This window comes from Lissotriton helveticus, chromosome 12, assembly GCF_964261635.1.
Source record: "Lissotriton helveticus chromosome 12, aLisHel1.1, whole genome shotgun sequence".
NCBI classification, from domain to species: Eukaryota; Metazoa; Chordata; class Amphibia; order Caudata; family Salamandridae; genus Lissotriton; species Lissotriton helveticus.
This window is the reverse complement of record NC_136073.1, coordinates 10,551,234-10,567,585: the sequence shown is the minus strand read 5'-3', so window position 1 is coordinate 10,567,585 and position 16,352 is coordinate 10,551,234. Positions and strand designations below refer to the sequence as shown.

The window sequence follows — 16,352 nt, the reverse complement described above, 5'->3', positions numbered from 1 at the left end:
CAGTGGTATGCGTGGTGAAGGAGTTTGTAATGTGAGTGAATGTAGATGAGAGGCAGTGGTATGCGTGGTGAAGGTGTTTGTAATGTGAGTGAATGTATATGAGTGGCAGTGGTATGCGTGGTGAAGGTGTTTGTAATATGAGTGAATGCAGATGTGTGGCAGTGGTATGCGTGGTGAAGGAGTTTGTAATGTGAGTGAATGTAGATGAGAGGCAGTGGTATGCGTGGTGAAGGAGTTTGTAATGTGAGTGAATGTAGATGTGTGGCAGTGGTATGCGTGGTGAAGGAGTTTGTAATGTGAGTGAATGTAGATGAGAGGCAGTGGTATGCGTGGTGAAGGAGTTTGTAATGTGAGTGAATGTAGATGAGAGGCAGTGGTATGCGTGGTGAAGGTGTTTGTAATGTGAGTGAATGTATATGAGTGGCAGTGGTATGCGTGGTGAAGGTGTTTGTAATATGAGTGAATGTAGATGTGTGGCAGTGGTATGCGTGGTGAAGGTGTTTGTAATGTGAGTGAATGTAGATGAGTGGCACTGGTATGCGTGTTGAAGGTGTTTGTAATGTGAGTGAATGTAGATGCGTGGCACTGGTATGCGTGGTGAAGGTGTTTGTAATATGAGTGAATGTAGATGCGTGGCAGTGGTATGCGTGGTGAAGGAGTTTGTAATGTGAGTGAATGTAGATGAGAGGCAGTGGTATGCGTGGTGAAGGTGTTTGTAATGTGAGTGAATGTATATGAGTGGCAGTGGTATGCGTGGTGAAGGTGTTTGTAATATGAGTGAATGTAGATGTGTGGCAGTGGTATGCGTGGTGAAGGTGTTTGTAAAGTGAGTGAATGTAGATGAGTGGCACTGGTATGCGTGTTGAAGGTGTTTGTAATGTGAGTGAATGTAGATGAGAGGCAGTGGCATGCGTGGTGAAGGTGTTTGTAATGTGAGTGAATGTAGATGTGTGACAGTGGCATGCGTGGTGAAGGTGTTTGTAATGTGAGTGAATGTAGATGTGTGACAGTGGTATGCGTGGTGAAGGTGTTTGTAATGTGAGTGAATGTAGATGTGTGGCACTGGTATGCGTGGTGAAGGTGTTTGTAATGTGAGTGAATGTAGATGTGTGGCAGTGGTATGCGTGGTGAAGGTGTTTGTAATGTGAGTGAATGTAGATGTGTGGCACTGGTATGCATGGTGAAGGTGTTTGTACCGTGAGTGAATGTAGAGGGGTGGCAGTGGTATGCATGGTGAAGGTGTTTGTAATGTGAGTGAGTGTAGATGAGTGGCAGTGGTATGCGTGGTGAAGGTGTTTGTAATGTGAGTGAATGTAGATGAGTGGCAGTGGTATGCGTGGTGAAGGTGTTTGTAATGTGAGTGAATATAGATGTGTGACAGTGGTATGCGTGGTGAAGGTGTTTGTAATGTGAGTGAATGTAGATGAGTGACACTGGTATGCATGGTGAAGGTGTTTGTACCGTGAGTGAATGTAGATGAGAGGCAGTGGTATGCGTGTTGAAGGTGTTTGTAATGTGAGTGAATGTAGATGCGTGGCTCTGGTATGCATGGTGAAGGTGTTTGTAATGTGAGTGAATGTAGATGCGTGGCTCTGGTATGCATGGTGAAGGTGTTTGTAATGTGAGTGAATGTAGATGTGTGGCAGTGGTATGCATGGTGAAGGAGTTTGTAATGTGAGTGAATGTAGATGAGAGGCAGTGGCATGCGTGGTGAAGGTGTTTGTAATGTGAGTGAATGTAGATGTGTGACAGTGGTATGCGTGGTGAAGGTGTTTGTAATGTGAGTGAATGTAGATGTGTGACAGTGGTATGCATGGTGAAGGTGTTTGTAATGTGAGTGAATGTAGAGGGGTGGCAGTGGTATGCGTGGTGAAGGTGTTTGTAATGTGAGTGAATGTAGATGAGAGGCAGTGGTATGCGTGGTGAAGTGAAGGTGTTTGTAATGTGAGTGAATGTAGATGTGTGACATTGGTATGCGTGGTGAAGGTGTTTGTAATGTGAGTGAATGTAGATGTGTGGCAGTGGTATGCGTGGTGAAGGTGTTTGTAATGTGAGTGAATGTAGATGTGTGACATTGGTATGTATGGTGAAGGTGTTTGTAATGTGAGTGAATGTAGATGAGTGGCAGTGGTATGCATGGTGAAGGTGTTTGTAATGTGAGTGAATGTAGATGTGTGGCAGTGGTATGCGTGGTGAAGGTGTTTGTAATGTGAGTGAATGTAGATGAGAGGCAGTGGTATGCGTGGTGAAGGTGTTTGTAATGTGAGTGAATGTAGATGTGTGGCAGTGGTATGCGTGGTGAAGGTGTTTGTAATGTGAGTGAATGTAGATGAGTGGCAGTGGTATGCGTGGTGAAGGTGTTTGTAATGTGAGTGAATGTATATGAGAGGCAGTGGTATGCGTGGTGAAGGTGTTTGTAATGTGAGTGAGTGTAGATGAGTGGCAGTGGTATGCGTGGTGAAGGAGTTTGTAATGTGAGTGAATGTAGATGAGAGGCAGTGGTATGCGTGGTGAAGGTGTTTGTAATGTGAGTGAATGTAGATGTGTGACATTGGTGTGTATGGTGAAGGTGTTTGTAATGTGAGTGAATGTAGATGAGTGGCAGTGGTATGCATGGTGAAGGTGTTTGTAATGTGAGTGAATGTAGATGTGTGGCAGTGGTATGCGTGGTGAAGGTGTTTGTAATGTGAGTGAATGTAGATGAGAGGCAGTGGTATGCGTGGTGAAGGTGTTTGTAACGTGAGTGAATGTAGATGTGTGGCAGTGGTATGCGTGGTGAAGGTGTTTGTAATGTGAGTGAATGTAGATGAGTGGCAGTGGTATGCGTGGTGAAGGTGTTTGTAATGGGAGTGAATGTAGATGAGAGGCAGTGGTATGCGTGGTGAAGGTGTTTGTAATGTGAGTGAATGTAGATGAGAGACACTGGTATGCATGGTGAAGGTGTTTGTAATGTGAGTGAATGTAGATGAGAGGCACTGGTATGCGTGTTGAAGGTGTTTGTAATGTGAGTGAATGTAGATAAGTGACACTGGTATGCATGGTGAAGGTGTTTGTACCGTGAGTGAATGTAGATGAGAGGCAGTGGTATGCGTGGTGAAGGTGTTTGTAATGTGAGTGAATGTAGATGAGAGGCACTGGTATGCGTGGTGAAGGTGTTTGTAATGTGAGTGAGTGTAGATGAGTGGCAGTGGTATGCGTGGTGAAGGAGTTTGTAATGTGAGTGAATGTAGATGAGAGGCAGTGGCATGCGTGGTGAAGTGAAGGTGTTTGTAATGTGAGTGAATGTAGATGTGTGACATTGGTGTGTATGGTGAAGGTGTTTGTAGTGTGAGTGAATGTAGATGAGAGGCAGTGGTATGCGTGGTGAAGGTGTTTGTAATGTGAGTGAATGTAGATGAGTGGCAGTGGTATGCATGGTGAAGGTGTTTGTAATGTGAGTGAATGTAGATGAGAGGCAGTGGTATGCGTGGTGAAGGTGTTTGTAATGTGAGTGAATGTAGAGGGGTGGCAGTGGTATGCATGGTGAAGGTGTTTGTAATGTGAGTGAGTGTAGATGAGTGGCAGTGGTATGCGTGGTGAAGGTGTTTGTAATGTGAGTGAATGTAGATGAGAGGCAGTGGTATGCGTGGTGAAGGTGTTTGTAATGTGAGTGAATGTAGATGAGGCAGTGGTATGCATGGTGAAGGTGTTTGTAATGTGAGTGAATTTAGATGAGAGGCAGTGGTATGCGTGGTGAAGGTGTTTGTAATGTGAGTGAATGTAGATGTGTGGCAGTGGTATGCGTGGTGAAGGTGTTTGTAATGTGAGTGAATGTAGATGAGAGACACTGGTATGCATGGTGAAGGTGTTTGTAATGTGAGTGAATGTATATGAGAGGCACTGGTATGCGTGGTGAAGGTGTTTGTAATGTGAGTGAATGTAGATAAGTGACACTGGTATGCATGGTGAAGGTGTTTGTACCGTGAGTGAATGTAGATGAGAGGCAGTGGTATGCGTGGTGAAGGTGTTTGTAATGTGAGTGAATGTAGATGAGAGGCACTGGTATGCGTGGTGAAGGTGTTTGTAATGTGAGTGAGTGTAGATGAGTGGCAGTGGTATGCGTGGTGAAGGAGTTTGTAATGTGAGTGAATGTAGATGAGAGGCAGTGGCATGCGTGGTGAAGTGAAGGTGTTTGTAATGTGAGTGAATGTAGATGTGTGACATTGGTGTGTATGGTGAAGGTGTTTGTAGTGTGAGTGAATGTAGATGAGAGGCAGTGGTATGCGTGGTGAAGGTGTTTGTAATGTGAGTGAATGTAGATGAGAGGCACTGGTATGCGTGGTGAAGGTGTTTGTAATGTGAGTGAATGTAGATAAGTGACACTGGTATGCATGGTGAAGGTGTTTGTACCGTGAGTGAATGTAGATGAGAGGCAGTGGTATGCGTGGTGAAGGTGTTTGTAATGTGAGTGAATGTAGATGAGAGGCACTGGTATGCGTGGTGAAGGTGTTTGTAATGTGAGTGAGTGTAGATGAGTGGCAGTGGTATGCGTGGTGAAGGAGTTTGTAATGTGAGTGAATGTAGATGAGAGGCAGTGGCATGCGTGGTGAAGTGAAGGTGTTTGTAATGTGAGTGAATGTAGATGTGTGACATTGGTGTGTATGGTGAAGGTGTTTGTAGTGTGAGTGAATGTAGATGAGAGGCAGTGGTATGCGTGGTGAAGGTGTTTGTAATGTGAGTGAATGTAGATGAGAGACACTGGTATGCATGGTGAAGGTGTTTGTAATGTGAGTGAATGTACATGAGAGGCACTGGTATGCGTGGTGAAGGTGTTTGTAATGTGAGTGAATGTAGATGTGTGACACTGGTATGCATGGTGAAGGTGTTTGTACCGTGAGTGAATGTAGATGAGAGGCAGTGGTATGCGTGGTGAAGGTGTTTGTAATGTGAGTGAATGTAGATGAGAGGCACTGGTATGCGTGGTGAAGGTGTTTGTAATGTGAGTGAGTGTAGATGAGTGGCAGTGGTATGCGTGGTGAAGGTGTTTGTAATGTGAGTGAATGTAGATGCGTGGCACTGGTATGTGTGGTGAAGGTGTTTGTAATGTGAGAGAATGTAGATGAGTGGCAGTGGTATGCGTGGTGAAGGTGTTTGTAATGTGAGTGAATGTAGATGAGAGGCACTGGTATGCGTGGTGAAGGTGTTTGTAATGTGAGTGAATGTAGATGCGTGGCAGTGGTATGTGTGGTGAAGGTGTTTGTAATGTGAGTGAATGTAGATGAGTGGCAGTGGTATGTGTGGTGAAGGTGTTTGTAATGTGAGTGAATGTAGATGCATGGCAGTGGTAAGCGTGGTGAAGGTGTTTGTAATGTGAGTGAATGTAGATTCGTGGCACTGGTATGCGTGGTGAAGCTGTTTGTAATGTGAGTGAATGTAGATGAGAGGCACTGGTATGCGTGGTGAAGGTGTTTGTAATGTGAGTGAATGTAGATGAGTGGCAGTGGTATGTGTGGTGAAGGTGTTTGTAATGTGAGTGAATGTAGATGAGTGGCAGTGGTATGCATGGTGAAGGTGTTTGTAATGTGAGTGAATGTAGATGTGTGGCAGTGGTATGCGTGGTGAAGGTGTTTGTAATGTGAGTGAATGTAGATGAGTGGCAGTGGTATGCGTGGTGAAGGTGTTTGTAATGTGAGTGAATGTAGATGTGTGACAGTGGTATGCATGGTGAAGGTGTTTGTAATGTGAGTGAATGTAGATGAGTGGCACTGGTATGCGTGGTGAAGGTGTTTGTAATGTGAGTGAATGTAGATGAGTGGTAGTGGTATGCGTGGTGAAGGTGTTTGTAATGTGAGTGAATCTAGATGTGTGGCAGTGGTATGCGTGGTGAAGGTGTTTGTAATGTGAGTGAATGTAGATGAGTGGCAGTGGTATGCGTGGTGAAGGTGTTTGTAATGTGAATGAATGTAGATGTGTGACAGTGGTATGCATGGTGAAGGTGTTTGTAATGTGAGTGAATGTAGATGCGTGGCACTGGTATGCATGGTGAAGGTGTTTGTAATGTGAGTGAATGTAGATGAGAGGCACTGGTATGCGTGGTGAAGGTGTTTGTAATGTGAGTGAGTGTAGATGTGTGACAGTGGTATGCGTGGTGAAGGTGTTTGTAATGTGAGTGAATGTAGATGCGTGGCACTGGTATGTGTGGTGAAGGTGTTTGTAATGTGAGAGAATGTAGATGAGTGGCAGTGGTATGCGTGGTGAAGGTGTTTGTAATGTGAGTGAATGTAGATGAGAGGCACTGGTATGCGTGGTGAAGGTGTTTGTAATGTGAGTGAATGTAGATGCGTGGCAGTGGTATGTGTGGTGAAGGTGTTTGTAATGTGAGTGAATGTAGATGAGTGGCAGTGGTATGTGTGGTGAAGGTGTTTGTAATGTGAGTGAATGTAGATGCATGGCAGTGGTAAGCGTGGTGAAGGTGTTTGTAATGTGAGTGAATGTAGATTCGTGGCACTGGTATGCGTGGTGAAGCTGTTTGTAATGTGAGTGAATGTAGATGAGAGGCACTGGTATGCGTGGTGAAGGTGTTTGTAATGTGAGTGAATGTAGATGAGTGGCAGTGGTATGTGTGGTGAAGGTGTTTGTAATGTGAGTGAATGTAGATGAGTGGCAGTGGTATGCATGGTGAAGGTGTTTGTAATGTGAGTGAATGTAGATGTGTGGCAGTGGTATGCGTGGTGAAGGTGTTTGTAATGTGAGTGAATGTAGATGAGTGGCAGTGGTATGCGTGGTGAAGGTGTTTGTAATGTGAGTGAATGTAGATGTGTGACAGTGGTATGCATGGTGAAGGTGTTTGTAATGTGAGTGAATGTAGATGAGTGGCACTGGTATGCGTGGTGAAGGTGTTTGTAATGTGAGTGAATGTAGATGAGTGGTAGTGGTATGCGTGGTGAAGGTGTTTGTAATGTGAGTGAATCTAGATGTGTGGCAGTGGTATGCGTGGTGAAGGTGTTTGTAATGTGAGTGAATGTAGATGAGTGGCAGTGGTATGCGTGGTGAAGGTGTTTGTAATGTGAATGAATGTAGATGTGTGACAGTGGTATGCATGGTGAAGGTGTTTGTAATGTGAGTGAATGTAGATGCGTGGCACTGGTATGCGTGGTGAAGGTGTTTGTAATGTGAGTGAATGTAGATGCGTGGCACTGGTATGCGTGGTGAAGGTGTTTGTAATGTGAGTGAATGTAGATGTGTGACAGTGGTATGCATGGTGAAGGTGTTTGTAATGTGAGTGAATGTAGATGCGTGGCACTGGTATGCATGGTGAAGGTGTTTGTAATGTGAGTGAATGTATATGAGAGGCAGTGGTATGCGTGGTGAAGGTTTTTGTAATGTGAGTGAATGTAGATGCGTGGCACTGGTATGCATGGTGAAGGTGTTTGTAATGTGAGTGAATGTAGATGAGAGGCAGTGGTATGCGTGGTGAAGGTGTTTGTAATGTGAGTGAATGTAGATGTGTGACAGTGGTATGCGTGGTGAAGGTGTTTGTAATGTGAGTGAATGTAGATGTGTGGTAGTGGAATGTGTGTTGAAGGTTTTTGTAATATGAGTGAATGTAGATGAGAGGCAGTGGTATGCTTGGTGAAGGTGTTTGTAATGTGAGTGAATGTAGATGTGTGACACTGGTATGCATGGTGAAGGTGTTTGTAATGTGAGTGAATGTAGATGAGTGGTAGTGGTATGCGTGGTGACGGTGTTTGTAATGTGAGTGAATGTAGATGAGAGGCAGTGGTATGCGTGGTGAAGGTGTTTGTAATGTGAGTGAATGTAGATGTGTGACAGTGGTATGCATGGTGAAGGTGTTTGTAATGTGAGTGAATGTAGATGAGTGGCAGTGGTATGCGTGGTGAAGGTGTTTGTAATGTGAGTGAATGTAGATGAGAGGCTCTGGTATGCGTGGTGAAGGTGTTTGTAATGTGAGTGAATGTAGATGAGTGGTAGTGGTATGCGTGGTGAAGGTGTTTGTAATGTGAGTGAATGTAGATGAGTGGCAGTGGTATGCATGGTGAAGGTGTTTGTAATGTGAGTGAATGTAGATGAGAGGCAGTGGTATGCGTGGTGAAGGTGTTTGTAATGTGAGTGAATGTAGATGCGTGGCACTGGTATGCGTGGTAAGGTGTTTGTAATGTGAGTGAATGTGGATGAGAGGCAGTGGTATGCGTGGTAAGGTGTTTGTAATGTGAGTGAATGTAGATGAGTGGCAGTGGTATGCGTGGTGAAGGTGTTTGTAATGTGAGTGAATGTAGATGAGTGGCAGTGGTATGCGTGGTGAAGGTGTTTGTAATGTGAGTGAATGTAGATGAGTGGCAGTGGTATGCGTGGTGAAGGTGTTTGTAATGTGAGTGAATGTAGATGTGTGACAGTGGTATGCGTGGTGAAGGTGTTTGTAATGTGAGTGAATGTAGATGTGTGACAGTGGTATGCGTGGTGAAGGTGTTTGTAATGTGAGTGAATGTAGATGAGTGGCAGTGGTATGCGTGGTGAAGGTGTTTGTAATGTGAGTGAATGTAGATGAGTGGCAGTGGTATGCGTGGTGAAGGTGTTTGTAATGTGAGTGAATGTAGATGTGTGACAGTGGTATGCGTGGTGAAGGTGTTTGTAATGTGAGTGAATGTAGATGAGTGGCAGTGGTATGCGTGGTGAAGGTGTTTGTAATGTGAGTGAATGTAGATGAGTGGCAGTGGTATGCGTGGTGAAGGTGTTGGTAATGTGAGTGAATGTAGATGAGTGGCAGTGGTATGCGTGGTGAAGGTGTTGGTAATGTGAGTGAATGTAATGTAATGTAAAAGGTTCTTATATAGCGCCGACTGCCACCCTACGGGTATCCTGGCGCTCAGACTGTAAAGATAACCAGCATGTGAATGAGCCAAGGAAACTGGAAGAAGAGGGCTCAATCCTTGGGAAAGAGCCAGGTTTTCAGACTCTTTCTAATCTCCATTAGGGAGTTGATTCGTCTGATACTCTGAGGTAGCTCGTTCCAAAGAGGAGCAGCAGCGACACTAAAGGCCCTCCCCCCTATCCAAGAACGCTTGAATCCAGGAATTTATAGCAAACTTGAACTAGAGAAACAATGCTGCCTCTTGGGATGGTACCAGGTACATTTTTCCTGCAGTGGGACGGGGCCCAGATCGTGTACCACTCTGTGCACCAGAGTTATTTAAAATGGACCCTTTCCTTGATAGGCAGCCAATGGAGGTCTCTCAAAGCCAGGGTAGTGGAGGATCTGCGTTGCCTATTCAGCACCAATTTTGCTGCTGCAGACTGGACTCTCTGCAGCCCCTGAAAGATGTATTGTGGTGCTCCCAAATACAGGGAGTTGCAGTAGTCCAGTCTGCTTATCACTGTGCTTCTCACTACAAGGGAGCGCGAGTCCTTAGTTAGTATTGGGAGTGTCTGACGCAGCATGCGCATCAAAGAGAAGCACACACTGGCTGTCTTGTTTGCCTGCGACTCCATTTGGAGATTGTCGTCCATCAGAACCCCCAAATTGCGCACCGTGCTGACAGGGATCAGAGGTTCCTCCTCAGGGGTAAGCCTAAACTCCAGTGGTATGTGTTTAGACATCTTAGCAGAAGAGCAGGACAGCACCTCCGTTTTCCCACCATTAAACTGCAAGGAGTTTCTCCGAAGCCAGCCAGCAGTCTGGCGCATACACTCCTGAAACGTGCCCATGGAAACTGCATGTTTTCCTTCCAGGGAAAATGCCAGTTGCGTATCGTCCGCATAGTTGACCAGGTCGACTCCGAACGATTTAATGATGGGGAACAGAAGCTGCAGATAGATATTGAAAAGAATAAGGCTGATCGCAGAGCCCTCTCTCTCCTCGTCTCTACCCTCCATGTCTCCTGTATCCGTCCTCTCTCTGACTGGCAGGTGTCTCTCCTCGTCTCTACCCTCCATGTCTCCTGTATCCGTCCTCTCCCCGTCTCTGTCAGGTGTCTCTCCTCGCCTTTCCCTGTCTACCATACCGCTCTCTCTTGGAAGTCTCACTCCAGCTTGTTTCTTCCCCCTGCAGGAGTCCAGAGGCTTCGAGTCACCGGGACCGGTCCCAGGCCAAGTCGGTAAGTAGTTCACCTCCATCCATACCCCAGGTCTGACCACAGCGCCTGCGCGGGTCCTCCTGCTCTCTGCCCTGGAGCTGGCCACAGGGGCGCAACCCAGCCTCTGGAGCCCCTGCAGCGCAGGGGGCCCTCCAGGGCCCAGCAGCCCTTCAAGGGGTCTCTATTCAGCCCAAGATCAATGGATATCTGTGAGATATGGGAGACTGGGGGCCCTCTTCTCTTCCTGCAGGGGGGCATCATTTGCATTAAGACGCTGGCTGCCCTCACAGGCACCTGCAGGATGAAGGTCCCACCACTGCCTGCCATGGAGGGTTCTCCTGGCTGCACCAGTGCAGGTGGAACCTGTGCACATGCGCTGCCAGCAGGGTGGTAGATACTCCTTGTGGCAAAGAGCGGCGCCACAGGACTTGTTCATGTACAACATGTGAAGGGCAGTGGGTCACTCTGTGTGGCCATCGTGCAGAATCCAAGCCTTGGCTATGTGAGGAGCTGTGGCCCGCTACATATGAGAACAGCGGGCTACATCAGGGCCATGGTGGTCGCCTGGGACATGTGAAGTCGGGGCCGCTCCATGCGAGGACAGCGGGGTACACCAGGGCCATGGTAGGCACCTGGGACATGTGAAGTCGTGGGCCGCTCCATGCAGGGACAGCGGGGTACAACAGGGCCATGGTAGCCGCCTGGGACATGTGAAGTCGTGGGCCGCTCCATGCAGGGACAGCGGGGTACACCGGAGCCATGGTAGCCGCCTGGGACATGTGAAGTCATGGGTCGCTCCATGCAGGGACAGCGGGGTACAACAGGGCCATGGTAGCCGCCTGGGACATGTGAAGTCGTGGGCCGCTCCATGCAGGGACAGCGGGGTACACCGGAGCCATGGTAGCCGCCTGGGACATGTGAAGTCATGGGCCGCTCCATATGAGGACAGTGGGCTACATCAGGGCAATGGTGGCCGCCTGGGACATGTGAAGTGGTGGGCCGCTCTATGCGAATACAGTGCGGACATGTGAAGTCATGGGCCGCTCCATATGAAGACAGTGTGGTACACGGGGGCAATGGTTGCTGCCTGGGACACGTGAAGTTGTGGACAGCTCCATTACGAGCACAGTGGGGTACACGGGGCAATGGTGGCCGCCTGAGACAAGTGAAGTTATGGCCTGCTCCATTACGAGGACAGTGGGGAACACAAGGCCATGGTGGCTTACTTGGACACGTGAAGGCATGGGTCGCTCCATGTGAAGACTGCGGGGCACACAAGGTCCACAGTGGCTGCCTGGGACAGGTGAAATCGAGGGCGCTCCATGCGAGAACAGTGCGGACAAGTGAAGTCGTGGGCCGCTCCATATGAGGACAGCGGGGTACACCAGGGTCATGGTGGCCGCCTGGGACATGTGAAGTTTTTAGACCTGGCACCATTGGCGTGGGTTTCCCTTCCATTTTCCGCTTTTGTCTCCTCTGTGTTTGCTGGTGTTAGATGCTCTGGCCGCTGTGCCACTGCCATTCAGTGCCACAGCGCAAATGCTCCCTATTGCAAATTGACTGTATGAATTGGTATAATCCTAATTGACCAAAGAAACATGATAGGAAAGTCTAATTTAGTATGCCTGAGCTCCGAATATTAAAGTGCATCTTTTAGTGACGATTATTTTTATTATTATTATTATTAAGGGAGCTTATAAAGCGCCTGGTTACGCCACCGGCGTGTCCCCGCGCTATAGTAAGTGGAAGATCCTAGAGCCCCAGTACCCAACCCAGTCCCATTAGAAAAGGAACAAGTGTGTTTTAAGCTCTCTTCTGAACCTGGTCTCAGAAGGTTCTAACCGAAGCTCAGGCGGGAGTTTATTCCAACTCATGGCCGCCAAGAGCCGGAATGAGCCACCCATTCGGGCTCTCTTGACTTTTGGAATCACCATCAGGCCAGTCCCCGTGGATCTAAGGGACCGGGCAGGCCTGTAAACCGTGATGAGATTCTGCAGGTACCTAGGCCCAATGCCTTGAGTAATACGGTGACATGTACAAAGGGCCTTGAACACAATTCTCTTCCTGACAGGAAGCCAGTGAAGAGAGTCCAAGGCCCTTTTGGAAGCGGCCCTTCTTGGAAGCCTAAGGACCAGCCGAGCTGCCGCATTCTGCAGCACCTGAAGCCGGTCAAGACTCTTGACCGTCGCACCTAGATACAATATATTGCCATAATCTAAGCGTGAGGTGACTACTGTATATTCTGTGTTTGAAAATACCACTTTTAGGAAGTAGGTATTTTCTTGCCTAAACCTTCCAGTGTGTTCTGCTGTTATGTGTAATAAGCTCTGGTTTTGGAGGGTCAGGGCAGGCTGAGCCCGGGCTGGATTGAATAGTGAGATTTTCAGTTGGAGTATGGGAAGGGGTGACCCTTTGATCTGAGAAGGGTTGTGCCTGGCAAGGTGAATGATGGCTCCATCTCCCACTGTGCTTCTGATGGCAGACCCCCTCTTCCTGAAAGGCAGGATGCAGCCTTGTAAACAAAGTGCTCCAGGATGACACCAAACTGGTTCTTGCTGGGTTCAGTGATTTGTGACTTTTTGAGAACAAAGACTTTTGGGGTATAAAGATCTGTGCTAAAACCTCTACACGTTGTGTTACTTTTGGATGTCAAGACGAACCTCTGTCCGTGTAACTAGAGGGAAAGAACTCTGAAACGTTCATCCTTCTCGCTGAAGCAACTACCCAAGGGCCTGATTTGAGCTTGCCTCCTGCCGATTCCTATTTGAGGGGGATTCTACTCGCAGGTGAGGCCTCTGAGAATTCCAGAGCCTCTGGTTCTACTACGCGGAACGCGGGCTGAAAGTCATTGCATCGCTATTGTGAGCCATCGCAGCTGAGGAGCTGTTGCCGCTGAGAGCCCGCATTTGCCTGTGTTACCAAAGTCATCGTTATCGCTATTGTGGGCCGCCGCAGATGACGAGCTATTGCCGCTGAGAGCCCGCATTTGCCTGTGTTACCAAAGTCATCTTGATCGCTATTGTGGGCCGCCGCAGCTGAGGAGCAGTGCTGCTGAGTGCCCGCACTAGTCACCACTTCAATGATCTTGCTATCACCTGCGTGTGCTGCTGAGTGCCCACCTTTAAGCCCGGTCATAGGATTATCGAGAGTGCACGCCGCGGACCGCTAAAGCTGGGAGCTGAGGCCGCTGCAAATCCGCCTGTCATCACTGCAGCTTCCTTGTGAGGCTGCGTGCAGTGCCCCTTTAAATCTCAGGTACATTGTGCATCACCGGGTCGCGTGGACCCCGGCCTCGAACTACGTTCGTTCCACACCCTTTTTCAGTGCCCTTATTGGTTTTGAAGTGAATCTGTAATTATATGCATTGTGGCTCCTTGGGCGCTTTTAGCCTCGTGTTCAGTCTATATGAAGATAAAAAAAATTCTATAATTACTTCTGGTGTCCGTTTGTTGCGTCTCTCCTGCGTTATAGTGTATAGTCATAAATGCTTCATGCACTACCTCTGAGATAGGCCTGTCTGCTCGTGCTAGGTTACCACAGGGCTGAGCAGGGGTTATCAAAAAATGTAGCCCCCTTACTCTGACTTATGAAGAAGGATCCCTATCTGGACCTCGGCGCCAGCCGCTGCCAATTGGAGATCCCCATTTCTAACAAGAGGGTACAGGGAGTGAGACGGCCCTCACCTCCTCCAAGGGGCGTCTGACTCGTGAGCAGGTGACACTGTGAGATTTATAAGGTGTAAAGGAGATTTCTAGGCCCAGGCTTTCTATCAAGAATTGAAGTTCTTCTTGCAGCCTGGGTGTCCAGAGGGGGTGTTGTACTCCTGCTTGAAGGGGCTGCAGAGCCTGGGGGCTCCTTGGTGGCCGCCGGACCCTCATCCATCTCTCTTTGCTCCCTCAGGGTCACCGGACAAGCAGGTGGACTCACCGGACAAGCAGGTGGTTTCGCTCTTCGCAGCACCCTTCCGGCCCCTGGCCTTCAGGACAGCACCGGACCCGTCCTGGGACACCGCCCTAAGGGAGGAGAGCGCCCCTCCGGCATATGGGGTTGCACCCAAGGGCCCAGCGCCCCCACCCCTGGAATGGGAGCCCCGGACCCCCGGCAAGTTAAGGGACGAGCAGTTGGAGGAGTTTGAGAGGAGGTCTCGGCGGCAGAGGGATGAGTGCGAGGTAAGTACTTGTGTAAGGCTGGGAGGGGGGCTGGGGTGTATGTGGAGCAGTTTCACGGGTCTGTTGACAGGAATGCAACCTGGGGGGTGGATTCAGGCACTGGTTCCTTAGACTCCATCTACTCACCCCACACAGTGACTTTCCAGGGGGGTCTGACCCTGAGGGGCTCCTGTGTACACATACCCTCCCTCCAGGAAACTGCTTTTACTCTGAAGTTTTTACATCCTATTACATTTTCCACACATTTATTACATCGAAAAGAGTGTTGGAATGCAAGTCTTTACAACACGAGACAAAACCACGCATTTGAGGGTAATTAAAAAAGGGGGTTTGGGGGGGTCTCCCCCAAAAATATAACATTTTCAAATAGTACCAAACCTATAAACGACAAATGCAATTAATAATGTCTCAAGAATTAATATATCATTTTTGAACGGTAGGTGGCAGTGTTAGACTGTGACAGAAGTTCTCAGAAACGGTAAGGGCCAGTGCTTTAAATGGGGGGAAAATAGTGCAGGTATTCATTTAAAGTGGCGAGTGGGCGGGGCTAAAGGCAAGACATGCTGGTGCTTATTGACGTCTATACTAGTTGCAGCACATACCAAAACACATGACAAATTAGTTTCCATAAACAAAACAGGGTAACTCGTTATACAAAAGGAAAGCCAAACACAGTGATATTTTAACATGTCCTTTGGTTGTAATATTTCTCTCGCTTTTCTCTCACACAAAACACGCACAAGCAAGCAGGTACACAGACAAACATAAGCAGACGCTCACACCAAAGAATCAGGTGGGATTAGAGACATTTTAGACCCATTACCTCTCATGGCTTTGTTTATTGCGCTGTCACGGGGCTGCCTTGATTCCTTATAACACAGCAGGATGGTGAACACCTGGATATCATGCAAATGAGCCCACCTGAGTAGTTCAGCGGGGGCTCAGCTCAGCGCTACAGATGTGCTTTGGCTGCCAAAGGGACAGGCTACCATCACTAACAGCCAATGTGCCTACCCTCTCATGATTACTGGTACTCTCCTCGGCAGTAGAGAACTGCCGGTACTCAGAGTGATAAAGTACATGTGAGCACCGGCCCATTTAAAGCACTGATAAGGGTGGTGAAAGTATGCGTGGCAGTGGTATGCGTGGTGAAGGTGTTTGTAATGTGAGTGAATGTAGATGAGAGGCAGTGGTATGCATGGTGAAGGTGTTTGTAATGTGAGTGAATGTAGATGCGTGGCACTGGTATGCGTGATGAAGGTGTTTGTAATGTGAGTGAATGTAGAGGAGAGGCAGTGGTATGCGTGGTGAAGGTGCTTGTAATGTGAGTGAATGTAGATGAGAGGCACTGGTATGCGTGGTGAAGGTGTTTGTAATGTGAGTGAATGTAGATGAGAGGCAGTGGTATGCATGGTGAAGGTGTTTGTAATGTGAGTGAATGTAGATGCGTGGCACTGGTATGCGTGATGAAGGTGTTTGTAATGTGAGTGAATGTAAATGAGAGGCAGTGGTATGCATGGTGAAGGTGTTTGTAATGTGAGTGAATGTAGATGCATGGCAGTGGTATGCATGTTGAAGGTGTTTGTAATGTGAGTGAATGTAGATGTGTGACAGTGGTATGCGTGGTGAAGGTGTTTGTAATGTGAGTGAATGTCGATGAGAGGCAGTGGTATGTGTGGTGAAGGTGTTTGTAATGTGAGTGAATGTAGATGAGAGGCAGTGGTATGCATGGTGAAGGTGTTTGTAATGTGAGTGAATGTAGATGTGTGACAGTGGTATGCGTGGTGAAGGTGTTTGTAATGTGAGTGAATGTAGATGTGTGGTAGTGGAATGTGTGTTGAAGGTTTTTGTAATATGAGTGAATGTAGATGCATGGCAGTGGTATGCATGGTGAAGGTGTTTGTAATGTGAGGGAATGTAGATGTGTGGCCCTGGTATGCGTGGTGAAGGTGTTTGTAATGTGAGTGAATGTAGATGAGAGGCACTGGTATGCGTAGTGAAGGTGTTTGTAATATGAGTGAATGTAGATGAGTGGCAGTGGTATGCGTGTTGAAGGTGTTTGTAATGTGAGTGAATGTAGATGTGTGACAGTGGTATGCGTGGTGAAGGTGTT

The 16,352-nt window shown here is 47.7% G+C and overlaps 1 protein-coding gene across 1 annotated transcript in view; it reads left to right on the top strand.

Annotated features, from left to right (window-relative positions):
• Positions 1 to 16,352, top strand: part of MISP (mitotic spindle positioning) — a 161,756-nt gene that overhangs the window by 107,402 nt on the left and 38,002 nt on the right. Inside the window, exons 8-9 of the mRNA XM_078670538.1 lie at positions 10,046 to 10,091; positions 13,971 to 14,239. Of these exons, the coding sequence (XP_078526664.1) occupies positions 10,046 to 10,091; positions 13,971 to 14,239 (315 nt within the window). The remainder of the gene's footprint in view (positions 1 to 10,045; positions 10,092 to 13,970; positions 14,240 to 16,352) is intronic.